Raw genomic sequence first — 12,841 nt, 5'->3', positions numbered from 1 at the left:
CTCCATTTTCACAGAGGTCTTGGGGCCCTGCCTTTCAATCCTGCCCCTCCCATGGTCAGTCAAATGTCTGCCTTCCCCCCACCCTAGCACCAATCTTCTCGGCCAAGATACAGGGTGGGGCAAAGGAGGGAGGGAGACCCTTCCAGCAGGCCCCGCTGAGTGTGCAGGGAACCACAGACTTCACCGGTTCTAGGACCCAACGCTCTCCTCAGTTCTTTGCAGATGCCAGGACAGACACTCCACGCAACATTTAATCTGTCTAAACCTTAGCTTGGCCCACTGCAGGTCACAACTCCTTCTCTCACAAGGCCCTTCTTCCCAAGGTTCCAGTCAGCATGAGGCCCAGCAGCCTGTTCTGGGGGCAGTTCTAAGGGCAAGGGCTGGGTCGCTTGGGAAGAGCGGGCCAGAAGGGCCTCAGACGTGGGGTAAGTTCTTTGGAACTGTCTGGAAGCCAGAGAAGGACAAAGAGATCATATCGGAGGCATCCGGGCTGGACTAGAAGGTCCAGTGTGTTGAGCTGTAGCAGCAGCAGTGGGCAGCCAGCTGAGCCAAGCCAACCGTGAGACTCGAGCAGGGCTCAGACCCACTTTTCTGGGCCCCAGGTACTCTGGTACCCAAGGAAAAAGTCAGGAGGACCCGCTCCTGGATTCTGCTAGTTGGAAGAAACCCTGAGTCTTCGGAGGGCAGCCTCCAAGGTCCCAGCTCCTGGCTGAGTCCCGACGTGCAGAGCCCGGATGGCCTTTGGTTTCAGGCTTCCTGGGAAGCCCTCACCCCAGCTCCTGGCGAACCAGCCGAACATCCCATCCCTGGGCTGAGGCAGTGGTCACTCACTGACCTCAGGGCTCAGATGCCGGTCACACACGTGATCCTGGAGCTCAGAGGCTAGTCACATACATGATTTCGGTGTACAGCCGCTTCTCGGAAGCATCTGTGCCCTCCACGTTGAGGGCCTGCTCCAGGGCAGCCTCTGTGATGGTTCTTTCCCCCTCTGCCTGCCTGCCCTGCCTCTCTTTCTTCTGCAGGGCACAGAAGCTACCACCCATGAAGAGGGCAGATGAGATGAGGAAGAAGCTTGACATGTAGAAAACATAGCTGAAGTTGTTGTCAGAGATGTCCAGGAAGAACCCTGAGAGACAGACAGCAAGTTAGGCCACTGCTCGGGGTTCCTAGCCCCACCCGCCACCCGCCGCCATTGTTCTCTGCGGGAGCAGGGATCTTATTTTTGTCTCTGCTGTATCCCCAGTACTAGGAATTGTAGCTGGCACCTAGTAGGCACTCAATAGATATTTGTTGAGTGAAAAGAGGAGAGGAAATCCTAAACCTGCTCTGGCCCGGGCAGGAAGAGTCCTTAGGCCGGAAGAGCACTGAAAGGCATGTTACCCTTACCCTTGGCAGCAGGAAGCCAAGGACGCAAGGGCCAGTGGAGTCCTGGACATCTGCTCAGTCACACCCTGGGCCCACCTGCACCTCCTCCTGCATGGCACTCACTGTGCGCCAGGCTCTCCACTAAGCTTTACTGTGTAACTTGCGATCCTCACAACAAGCCTACCAGGTAGACTCTACTACCATCCCCACTTTACTGAAAAGACGACACAGGTACAAAGAGGAGGAGGAAGGACTCAGGTAAGTCTGGGAGGAAGACGCTTATTTGTAACTGTCCATACCCTGAGTGCCAGCTGGGGAAGAGGCTGTAGCCAGCCCCCTGGGTGCTTGGGAAAATCACAGGTTCCAAGTCTATACCCCTGGGATGCTGGTCAGGGCCCACATCTGTCCAGACTGTCCTCCTTTGTCCTACCCCCATACCCTGCCCACCCAGGCCACACCTGCGCACACCTGGCCGCCCTCCCTCCCAGGGCCTCACCAGCCAGTGGAGGGGAGACGAGGATGGAGATGCTCTCCAGGATGGTGAAGAGTCCCAGGGCCCTGGAGAACTGATCCATGGGGACAGTGTCCATGAGGACCTGGAACAGGAGGGCACCAATGCCACTCATGGACACGCTGTACACCAGGCAGTAGCCCACCAGCACCCGGAAGTCGGCCGACACTGTGCACACCAGGTTGGTGAGCCCGTTGAGCAGGGCTGCCAGGCTGAACAAGTACTTGCGGTGATCAGCAAAGTCCCTCCGGCCCGCCGCTAGCCCAGCCATGGGCCGTAGAAAGATGTTGCAAAAGCCAATGATGGAGATGAGCAGGGCTGCTCTGTGCTCGTCCACCCCGTGCCGTATGGCGTATGGCACCAGGAAGACATGTGGCAATGGGAAACCCACGATCATCCACATGACACCCAGTGTATACATGCGGTAGACCGCGTTGTGCCACAAGATGTCGAAGGCCAGGTGGCGCTGGATGGCCCGGCCACATGCTGCCAAGCAGCTGGGCGCAGGTGTCTTGGAAGGTGGAGGGGAGCCTTCTTTGGTCTCAGGGGCCATGCTGGTGGCCACAGGCCTCACGATGGCCCCGCAGACACAGCAGTGGAGAAAGACCCCGCCGAAGATAAGGAAGGTGCCCCTCCAGCCCAGGTCCTCCAGGAGGTAGCCGGAGAGCAGTGGCCAGAGCATGATGCCCAGGGAGACGCCCATTGAGGCCAGTGCGTTGGCCAGCGCCCGCCGGCGGGTAAAGTAGAAGCCCAGCACGGTGATGCTCGCCTGGAAGCTGAAGCACATGCCCAGGCCTGTGGTGGGAGAGGGGAGACCAGCTTGAGGGCATTCTGGGGCCTCCTCCCTCACCCAGAACTGGGGTCATGGGGTCATGTCTCATGTCTGCCCTCCTTCCATTCTAGCCTAGACCCACTGCCAGGTCCCCAGGGATTTAAGATGGAATCAGCCTGCCTCGCCCCCTCCCTAAGAGCATCGTGCCCCTCATAACTGCCCTCCCCAGGCTGCCAGGGGGCATACCCATTCCCCTTGGCACAGCACCTGAGTGATCTTTAAAAACCTAAATCGGGTTAAGTCTCTCCCCTGCTTAACACTTTCCAAAGACTTCCCAGCACACCTAGAAAAAAAGCCAAAGTATTTACAATGCCCTGGAAGGCTCTGCATGGTCTGGCCCATGGCCGCCTGTTGGGTGCCATCTCATGCCACTCTCTCTCACTCACCACAATCAAGCCCCATGAGCTTCCTTCTCTTCCTCTGGACACCAAGCTGCCCCTACCTTGGGGCATTTGCAGTTGCTGTTCCCTCTGCCTAGAATACGCTTCCCCCAGACTTTCCTCTCCTGACTCAGCTTGGATGCCACCTCCCTAGCTACCCTGTGCCTGCCCCCACACAGCTGAACGTGTTGCAGAGAAAGCTCACAACCATACCACGACCACCAGCCTCAGGCAGGCCTTCCAGCTGCCTGTGATGCCACTGTGGTTCCCTCGTCTATTTACTCTCCCGCCCTCCTACATGACCACTGGGCCTTCTTCCTCTGTGCAGCCCAGCACCTCCCCCTCCTCACTCCCACTGACCACCTGCCTTCCCCTCTGTGACGATGGACCGTCCATGCTCCCAGTCAAGGCCAACCTGCATCTCGTACCCAAACACGCATCCCTTCAGCAAATTCCCGCTCTCTTCTATCATCCATTTTCTCCTCTTTACTAGGTCATTCTCCTTCTTTGTTATTTCTCCCATTAAAACCAAACCAAACCAAACCCTCTCTTGACCCCACAGCCTCTTCTGGGTACCGGCCCGTTTCTCTGCTCCCCTTTCACTGAATTTCTTGGGAGTATTGTTTATCTCCGCTGCCCCCAATTTCTTTCCTCCTGTTGTCTTTTGAACCCATCCCACCATTCAGTCAGACGTTCACCCTCACCCCTGCTCCAGAATTGCTCTTATCAAGGTCACTAAACTCCACATTGTCAAATCCAAAGATGAAGTCTGTCCTCGCTCAGTCTGATCCATCAGCAGCTTGACAGTCGATCACTTCCTCCTCCTCACACTTTCTTCACTTGCTTTCTCAAGAAACCCCACCCTCCTGGCTCTCCTTCTACCTCTCTGTCATTTGTTCCTCCCAAGATCACTAAACACTGGGGTGTCCTGGGGCTCAGTCCTCAGGCCTCTTTAGCCATCCACCCTCATTCTCTTAGACAGCAGGGCTGTCTACCTCCTATCAAGACTTGAATGCCAGCCATCTCTCTTTCTCTTTTTTTTTTTAAGATTGGCACCTGAGCTAACAACTGTTGCCAATCTTTTTTTTTCCTACTTTTTCTCCCCAAATCCCCCTAGTACATAGTTGTATATTTCAGTTGTGGGTCCTTCTAGTTGTGGCATGTGGGATGCCACCTCAGTGTGGCCTGATGAGCAGTGCCATGTCTGGGCCCAGGATCCAAACCAGCAAAACTCCGGGCCGCCAAAGTGGAGCGTGCGAACTTAACCACTCAGCCACGGGGCCGGCCCCTAGCCATGTCTTGATTCTCCAGCTCAGGGCCTGTTCCCTGAAGTCCAGACCGGGTTCGTCCAAACCTGAGCTTCCCATCTTCCTGCAAACCTGCTCCTCCCCTTGTTTCCCCATCGTAGTTAGTGGCTCAGGGCTAAAAAACCTTGGTGTCACCCTCCTTGGCTCTTGGAAACTTGGGTCTCCCTTGACTCTTCTCTGCACCTCACATGCAATCCTGAACCTGACCACTTCTCACCTCTATCATACCACCTGATTTAAGCTACAACCACCTCACGCCTGGGTTATGACCACGGCCCTGCCTGTTCTGCTCCTAGCCTGGCCCCCTACAGTGTATTCTCAAAGCTGAAGTGAAACTGGAGAGGCGCTTTACAAATAGTGGTTAGATGACATCACTCACCAGCTGCCTAAACCCCTCAAATGGCTTCCCATCTCACTACAAACCTTTTAGGAACTGAACTTCATCTGGCCTCCACCCCACCCCTTTGAGCCCTGTGCTCACTGCTCCTTGAGCACTGCTGGCCCTTTGCACTTGCTGTTCCCGCTGCCTGAATGCCCTTCCCCGGAGAGCCTAGTGGCAGACTCCCCCACTTCTGTTAGCGCTTTGCCCAAATGTCACCTTCTCTGCGAGGCCTTGCCCGAACCCACTGTCAAGAGGAGCAATGTCCCCGACCCTGCCTCATTACTTGTTTCACCTCTGCCCACCTCCACCCGAGCCAGGATACTACCACCTCGGCTTTCCTGTCTTCTCACGTGCTTGTCACGATCAGAAATAATGCTTCTTATTTATCTGTTCACTGTCCCTTTCCCAGGTGTGTCTGTAAGCAGCCCCAGAAGATTGAGAGCTCTGCCTGCCCTGTTCTCTTGTGCCTGGCACTTCTTAGGTGCCCAGTAACTCTCAAAACGGAAGGACAGTCACCTGTGATGAATCCTGCTGTGACGTAGAGTTGGCCAAGGGTGCCACAGAAGGAGCTGGCCACCATGCCCAGGCACGCCAGCATACCCCCCAGCATCATTGTCAGTCTGCAGCCAAAGCATCCCACCAGGATGCTGCACAGCGGTCCTGTGGGAAGGCAGGGAGGGGCAGGGATGAGGAGCCAGCCAGCAGGTGACAGCTGAATAATGGGGTCTGGAGAGAGGAGGAGAGTGGGGTTGGGTGGGGGTTCCAGCAGGAACTGGCCAGGTGGCGTAAAAGGCACACGCCCTGGAGCCTACAGGCCTGGATTCTGATCCCCACCCTGCCACAGACTAGCTATGGGCCCGAGCAAGGCTGATCCCTCTCTGTGCCTCAGTGTGCTCCCCTACAGAATGAGGGGTCAGACCAGCTGTGAGGTGCAATGCTGCAAATGTTCAGTTTGACCCTGACAAGGATCCGAAGGTACAGACTGAGGCCCATCGCTGCAATGACCTGAAGCCACTTCCATCTGGGTAAAACAGGACTGGCTCATAACCTGGGTGAACGCCCCTCACTGGGGTCTGTCTGTCTCAGCGGGTAAGAATCCTGGGGCATCTAAATCATGGTGAGCACCTCCAGCCCCTGCGCCACTCTGTACCCCTTGCACTGGCCTCTGGAGGGCTCTGGAGAACATCTGGTGGCTTGCCTTCTCCCCTCTCCCCACACCTCCAGCCACCACCAAAGTCTTACATGTTTGGCTCCTGGTGGAGAGGGCCTGTTCTCCCCCACCCCACCCCCACCCTGAGCTGTTTTCTCACCAACCCAGACCCAGAGTAGAAAGAGCCAGTCTTAGCCGGCTACACTTTGACATCTCACAGGGCCCCATTCGCCAAGTGCTCTGCTCCCAAGTATACATGATGGAGTTTCTCCAGTTACTCTCCCAGAGTGCAGCCAAAAGGACAGATAATGTGTGTGCACATGGTGGGTGTGCGCATGTGTGCATCTGCGGTGGAGAGGGGATGTGTGGGTGTGAGCCAGTATGAGTACGGCAGTGACACAGAAAGTGAGCAGACCATTCTCAGAGATAATCAAGCAGTGGCAGCTCTAGAGGAAGAGGCAAGGTTTTAGGGTGGACAGGACCAGTGACCCACCCATCTTCCCAACCCCTGTACTGTTAAGGTACAGGGGAAAGCCCTGAGTCATTGAGTTGGAGGTGGGACGTGGGCCAGCTTAGCTGAGATAACCGAGGGTACTGGGGTGGGGTGCTGCTTCTGCCCTGACTTACTCTGTAACCTGGGCAGCCTTGTACTTTGTGCTTGCTTGCTTTCCTCCTCTCTAAAATGTGTGGGGGCAGGGTATTTAGGATCAAGGGTACTTTCAAGTTTAAAATTTCTACATACTCTGAATAAGCATAGGCTAAAGTTGTGTGTACGAGAGAGACAGACAGACAGGAGTCCTAGGCCAACTGAGATGCTGGCATGTCTGCTAGGGAGTGGTAAGTCTAAAGCTGGCTGGTGAGTGGGGGTCCCCACTGCATGCCGGGTTCCCAGCGCCTGGCCCAGACCCCATTTTGGCTGTGTGGAAGCAATCATTTGAGACTCCCACTTCTGCCCCAACCTTGCAAGCAAAATTGTCATGCGGTCTGGGCCAGGCCTGGCCGGTCCCCTAGCCCTGAGTCCATACTCTGGGCAGCAGGTTCAGGAGTCATCCCAGCAAGGGTGGCATCTATTCCAGTCTGACCTCCTTCCCAATTCAAAGGAAGGACCTGGAATAACAAGCAAGCTGCTGGTGCCAGATGGAGGGAGTGGCAGGAGGTAGGCAAGGAGATGAGGTCAGGGTGTGAGCAAACACATGCATGGCAAGAGCCCTATGGGCCGTGAGATCTGGCCCCAGCTGGCCAGGCCCCTCCCTTGAGGTGGCTGTCTGTGGAGTCTCCCTAGAGACCTCCCAGGAGCAAGGCAGGCCCCAGAGGCCAAGGCTGTAGCCCCAGGCCTTCCCCCTTTGCTGGGGTCAGGGTGAGGTGTCACATTCCTGGAGGAGCTAACCAGCAAATGGGGGGGCTGTCTTCCCCCCATCTCCCCAACCCTGGCAACCCTCCTCTCTGCTTCCTGGTGAGAGATGGGGCACTCGCCCTGCCCCCACCTTGCTCCTAATGTGTTCCTTGAGCCCCCTTTCCTGTCCTGAAGCCCCTGAAGAGGGTCTCCAAAATCCTAATAATTCACAGCTGCTTACATTTCCCCAGCTCTCAGCACTTGCCAGGGCCTCATGTGATCTTTCCTACGATCCCATGTGGGAGGTGGGCAGGATGCTGGGAGCTACCCCCATACTGCAGAGGAAGAAGCTCAGGTTCAGAGATCACCCAGCTGGACCCCAAGCCGCTCCTCCTCCAATCTGTGCTGTGCTGGATTGATCCTCCAGCAGCCACCCCACAAGAGGACTGGGTTGGCATCTTAGGCACCTCTCCACCCTCTCTCTCTCCCCAGCCCAGCCCAGCCCAGTGAGATTCCAGCAGGGGGAGGAGGGTGGGTGGGAGGGGTGGCCTTGCTGAAATCAGGTGAAATCTTAGGAATTCACCCCACTAGGCAATACCTGTGGCCTCAAGAGAGAGAGATCCAGGAGGCCAGGGAGGTTGAGGCTTCCTCCCCCACCCCAGGCTCTTTCTCATCCCTCCCTCGGCAACTCCAAGCTGCTCACCCCCAGCGTGGAGCACGGCTATCTGGATGGAGGGGAACCAGGAGGTCTCACTGTTGCTGGCCTGGAACTCATGCTGCAGGTCGGTGAAGAAGATGCCGATGCATGTAGGGAAGCCCAGGGTGAGGCCGTGGGTCACCAGGCAAGCCAGCAGTACCACCCAGGCCCAGCAGCCCTCTGGGCGCTCCAGGGCCTGGGGCATCCTCTGCAACGAATGCTGCTGCCACGGCCTCACGGCCACTGCTACCACTGCCTGGGCCACCTGGGAGGGGACAGAATGGAGCTGCTAGCCTTTGCCCGGGCCACTTGCCACCTTCCCAGGGCAGCTGAAACTGTCCCTTCCTCTTGCCCCAGCACCACGTATCACAGAGGGGCTCCACCCCATGGGAGGTGGCCAGAGGGCCCATGAGTTGGCCTTGGCATCTCCTTTCACCCACTTCCCAGAGCCAGCGTGTCAGGAGGGCAGGCAGGTGAGTGATCAGTGGAACAGGCAGGGGGTGGAATTCTTTCTAGTCATTACATCAGTTGATTGTCAGCAAGCAGGACTTCCTGGCCCAGCCTTGAGCCCCCACACACAGACAGCCCTCGATAATTGCTTGTAGAAACCTTTAGAGCCAGTGTAGTCCAATGCCCCCAGAGGCACAGAAGGAGAAGTTTTCAAACATTCTTAACCAGGCTTCCTGCACACAAACAGACTTTCGCAATGCCACGGTAACAGCAAGGTTCACCCTCAGTGCTGTTGTGAAGGCTGAAGGGAGCAAGCCACTGCTGGGTGCAGCCAAGGAGTGTACACAGAACAGCTTCACAAGAGCACCCAACAAGCAGCTCTCAAGGAGAAGGCTCAGAGCTCATCCGAAGCCCTCTGAAATCGCCCCACAGTGCTCCTTTCTCAAGGAGCTCATGGCCAAGAGTCAAGTTCCATAATCATGCTGAATAATGGTCTACCACCTGCAAGGGTTTCTCTGAGCATCCCACCACACACATATACCTCACACACACACAGATACATACAGTCACACATGGATGTATACCAAGATACACACAGACAAGCATAGACACACACAGACACAGAGAACCATACTTACATTGGCACACACACACACATAGTCACACATACAGACATGCACAGACATATACAGAGACACACATACACATACATAGACACACACATACATAGACACACACAGGCAAGCCGAGACATACAAACAAATGTACACAGACATACAGACACAAACACACAGCGTCACACGCTATGTAGACACACACACACCCCTTCCCATCTTTGGCTCAGTCCTATCTCAGTTCCTCACCACCACCCGGGCTCCTCCCCCTCATCAGAGAAGCTGCCATAACCAGGCCTCGAAGCCCCAAAGCCCGCTCCCCAAGTGCAGAGCCCTTTTCCAGTTCCCTCCATCCTGGCTCTCCTCCTGCTCCTCGTCCCCCACCGCCCTCAGGCCTCACCCACACTCAGGCCTTCAGGCTGCAGCAGGCAGCAGGAGCAGCCTTTGCCCCAGTAAAGCCTACGGATCGGATCCCACAAGCTACTGTTCCCACAGCCTCCTTCCTTTTAGCCCCAGGTCCTGGGAAGATCCATAGAAACTATCAGAAATATGAAACCCTCTCTTCCCGCCAAGCCCAGCACCCCACACCTTCGCCCCAGGCCCAGGAGCTTTAAAACAGCCCCTGAGCTGGATCCACCCTGAACCGCCTGCTTCACAGGCTCCAATCCCTTCTCTGGGCACAAAGCCTCCTCCCGCCCAGAGGAAGCCCAGGAGCCCTGCCAAGGTTAGTGTCCCAATCTTCTCAGCTTTAGGGGGTGTGTGTGTGTATGCGTGACCTCGAGCCCCATTGCACACTGTGCACGTTCTGCCCTCCTGGCTCCTGCATGTGACACTGGCCCCAGAGATGCGCCAGCCCCATCCTCTTGGCCCAGCTCCAGGCTTGGAGCAAACCTCAGAAGCAGGCTCCTCCAGCAAACTGGCTCTCACCTCTGCCAGGATTTCTGTTCCCTCAGCAAACGGAAAGGCCACTGGTGCCACCTGCTCCTCTCTGTGCTGACCTGAATGTCAAGCCTCCACTGCTCTCCCCTCCTCCCCAACATATCCTGGCCCCTCAGCCTTCCTCGACCTGCCACTTTCCCCTCTTCCTCCCAGAAGGGCCACCAGCCTTCCTCCAACCCCCTCATTTCCTCCTGCCCTTCCCTTCTCTGCCCCCCAACCGCTGGCACTCCTAAGCCCCAGGACCCTGACTGTTTCCCTTCAGAGCAGTACGCTGTCACTGACCCAGCTGTCACTGATGCAGAGGTGGCAGGGAGGAGGGGAGATCAGAGAGGAGACACTTGGTGGGGCCTGGAGGCTGGACCCCAGCGCGGCTCCCCCCGTCCCCACTCTCCCTGGATCTCTTGATCCTTGCCCTGCCTCTCCATAGAGAGGTCTCTTTAGTGCCCTTCTCAGCAGCCACTTCCCTGGGCAGCCCTTTGGGGAATTTGTCCAGGATTCTGACTTTCACTCTGTACCCACCTTCTCTCCGAACTTTCCAGTGGGGCTGGCTCTTCACAACTTCTCCTCCCTCCAGGCCTCGTAGGACAATCAGAGCCCAGGAAACCCTAAGCACCTTTACTCTCTCTTTGCACGCTAGGAGCCCTGCCTCCTGAGTCTGAGAACTCCTGGCCTCCCACTGGGAGCTCCCCTGTGGACTCTGCCTTCCAGGAGGGTCTGTCTCCACCCAAACCCCCAGCAACTCCTAGGTCACACCCATAGCTTTTCTGTCCAGTTAGTCCTCCACCCCTCCCCAAGCAAGCTGGTCCCGCCTCAGGAACTTGGCTGCTGAGGTTCCGAAATCCTTAGCCAGAGAGAAGTCCAGTTGGTCCTTCAGGATTCAGCCCTGGCAGCACTCCTAGGAAGCGACACTGACCCCCACCCCAGGCTGGGCTAGGCCCCCTTCCTGTGTTTCTCTCCTTAATAGTAGTTTTCACATCACATTGGAGTGGATCACTCTCTTGCTTGTCATTGTCGCCCCCACCCCTCCTCCCTTCTTCTACGCTATGAGCAGGGACCTGTTCACACATCCCACCCAGCCTCCAGCAGAGCACAAAATTAATGGAACCCACCTGTGTTCTCCAGGGGGCAGGCAAGCCCAGGACCAAAGGCGACAAGGCTTCCTGGCAGGCAGGTCCATTCCAGAGACTCAAGCAGGGCAGAAAGAGATGGGGCTGGGGGCTCTGGTTCCACCTCCGCCCAGGCAGGGAAGTGGTCTTTCCTTTATACTGGGAACCATGAGTCACGATCACTGCCTGGCACATGGAGGGACATTCAGCTAGAGACGCTTCACTCACTTCTGGGGACTGGAGGTGAGCAGCTTTCCACGGGAGCTGCCGACCTCAGCTCTCAGGGACCCCCCCAGCCCAGAGCGAGGCCGTCTCCGAGCCTGGGGGGTATGAAGCTGGGTTTGTGGGCAGGGCACAAGTTGAGATGACATTTCTTGTCCTTCTCCCTTCCACACAGCCCCTACTCTGTTTTTAGGGCTTCCCATATGATGACAGAGCCCTCCCCAGGCCCTCAGAATCCTTTCTCTGTCCCTCTGAGCTTGCAGGCACGGTCAAAGCGGTGAGCAGGGGTTTGGGGTCAGGAGGTAGGCGTCAAAAGGGTGGAGGAGCTGCTTCCTCTCCCATGCTGGCAGAACTGGTGAGAGAAAAAGGAGGAACCACCAGCCCCAGAGCAGGGAAAGAATGAGCAGCCTCAGGCAAGCTCTGGAGACCCTCTCTCCCCCCCAGGCCTCACATCAGCCAAGATCCCAGGCTTGGAGCCCAGGACACTGGGGGCAGCAGTAGGGCTCCCACTGGGCAGGAGAGCAGCAAGAGCCAGCCTGTGCTTGGGCTGACAAGCCCTCAACTAGCAGGGGCTCCAGCAGGAAGGAAGGAGTTCCAGAGGTGAGCGAGCTGAGGCAAGTCACCACTCGCCCTTCGCTGCCCCCAGATGTGGCCCCCACATTCCCCGCTGGGGGCCGGTTCACCACAGCCTGGAAAGGGGATGGGATTGGTAACAGGGACTTCACGACCTCTTCTCAGCCTGGCCCCATGCCTGCCGTCCTGGATCTGGTTTCTACTCGGCTTTCCCGCCTTCCCCAGGACGGATCTTCTTCGGGTGGGGCTCCTGGGACGCGCTGTCAGCGCCCGGCGTCGGCGTGTAGATTTCAGGTTGGGTGGTGCCCGTGCCTCCCCAATCCCACAGGCAGTGGAGGGCAAGGAGTCGCTCTGGAGAGCCCCTCCTCAGGCGTGGGGGACCCCAGTCATCCCAGGCCGGGGCAACCCAGGAATGGACAGGAAGACTTCTGGATCCTCACCCCCCACCGGCGGTAAGGGGCCCGGGAGGCCCAGGGCGGGGCGGGCTACGACGGCGCCGACGGGGATCCCGGCGGGAGAACGCCTTGGGGGCAGTAGGGGGCCCGGGCAGCAAGCTCACCGGGTCGCACAGGCCCGGCGGAGGGACGGCTCCACTCCCGCAGAGCGCGGCTTCCTGCAGCCCGGGCCACCCGCGGTGGAGGCGGCAGGACGCCGGGCCGGGCGGCGGCGGGGACCACGCGGAAAGCCGCGCCCGGGGAGGGGCGGGCCGCAGGCGCCGGTGGGCAGGACCACCTCGGAATCGCCGGGAAGTGGAGAAAGGAGGCCTCGCCCGGAGGTGGGAGGGCGCGGCGCGGCGGGGCGGGGCCAGGGCGAGCGCCTCTCCTCTCAGCTTGGCCCTCTCCTCTGATGGCCTGGGCCGTCCAGCAGCCCGGGGTAGGAGGGGGGAGCCTCGGCTCTGAGGGTTTATTTGCATGCCGTTAGCATGTAATTTGCATAGCCCACCAGCTCAATTTCCTGCCTGTCGATTTTCCCGCTCCGGG

The 12,841-nt window shown here is 57.8% G+C and overlaps 1 protein-coding gene across 5 annotated transcripts; it reads right to left on the bottom strand.

The window, feature by feature from the left end:
* Nucleotides 1-233: 233 nt before the first annotated feature.
* SLC16A5 (solute carrier family 16 member 5) lies at nucleotides 234-12,789 on the bottom strand. 5 transcript variants are annotated; one of them, XM_046675114.1, is made up of 6 exons: nucleotides 12,421-12,789; nucleotides 11,070-11,252; nucleotides 7,964-8,222; nucleotides 5,294-5,437; nucleotides 1,862-2,671; nucleotides 234-1,126 (listed from the first exon to the last, which is right to left on the bottom strand). In XM_046675114.1, the coding sequence occupies exons 1-6, from the start codon at nucleotides 12,772-12,774 to the stop codon at nucleotides 876-878; spliced, it is 2,001 nt and encodes a 666-aa protein (XP_046531070.1). In that variant the 5' UTR covers nucleotides 12,775-12,789; the 3' UTR covers nucleotides 234-875. The 5 variants fall into 5 exon arrangements, with proteins under 5 accessions (XP_046531070.1, XP_046531072.1, XP_046531071.1 ...); XM_046675116.1 differs by having other exon boundaries at nucleotides 12,017-12,563; XM_046675115.1 differs by having other exon boundaries at nucleotides 11,070-11,640; nucleotides 12,421-12,522.
* Nucleotides 12,790-12,841: the final 52 nt, after the last annotated feature.

The sequence above is a fragment of the Equus quagga genome, chromosome 11 (genome assembly GCF_021613505.1).
Source record: "Equus quagga isolate Etosha38 chromosome 11, UCLA_HA_Equagga_1.0, whole genome shotgun sequence".
Lineage (NCBI taxonomy): Eukaryota > Metazoa > Chordata > Mammalia > Perissodactyla > Equidae > Equus > Equus quagga.
Note: the sequence above shows the minus strand (reverse complement) of the source record. Positions and strands in the feature narration are given on the sequence as shown.

Coding starts and splice junctions, on each gene's coding strand:
- SLC16A5 (XM_046675114.1), bottom strand. CDS start 12,774: ATGCAAATAAACCCTCAGAGCCGAGGCTCCCCCCTCCTACCCCGGGCT. Junction 11,253..12,420: donor CGCCGGGCCTGTGCGACCCG/GTGAGCTTGCTG, acceptor TCCATGTGCCAG/GCAGTGATCGTGACTCATGG. Junction 8,223..11,069: donor CTGCCCCCTGGAGAACACAG/GTGGGTTCCATT, acceptor GTCCCCTCCCAG/GTGGCCCAGGCAGTGGTAGC.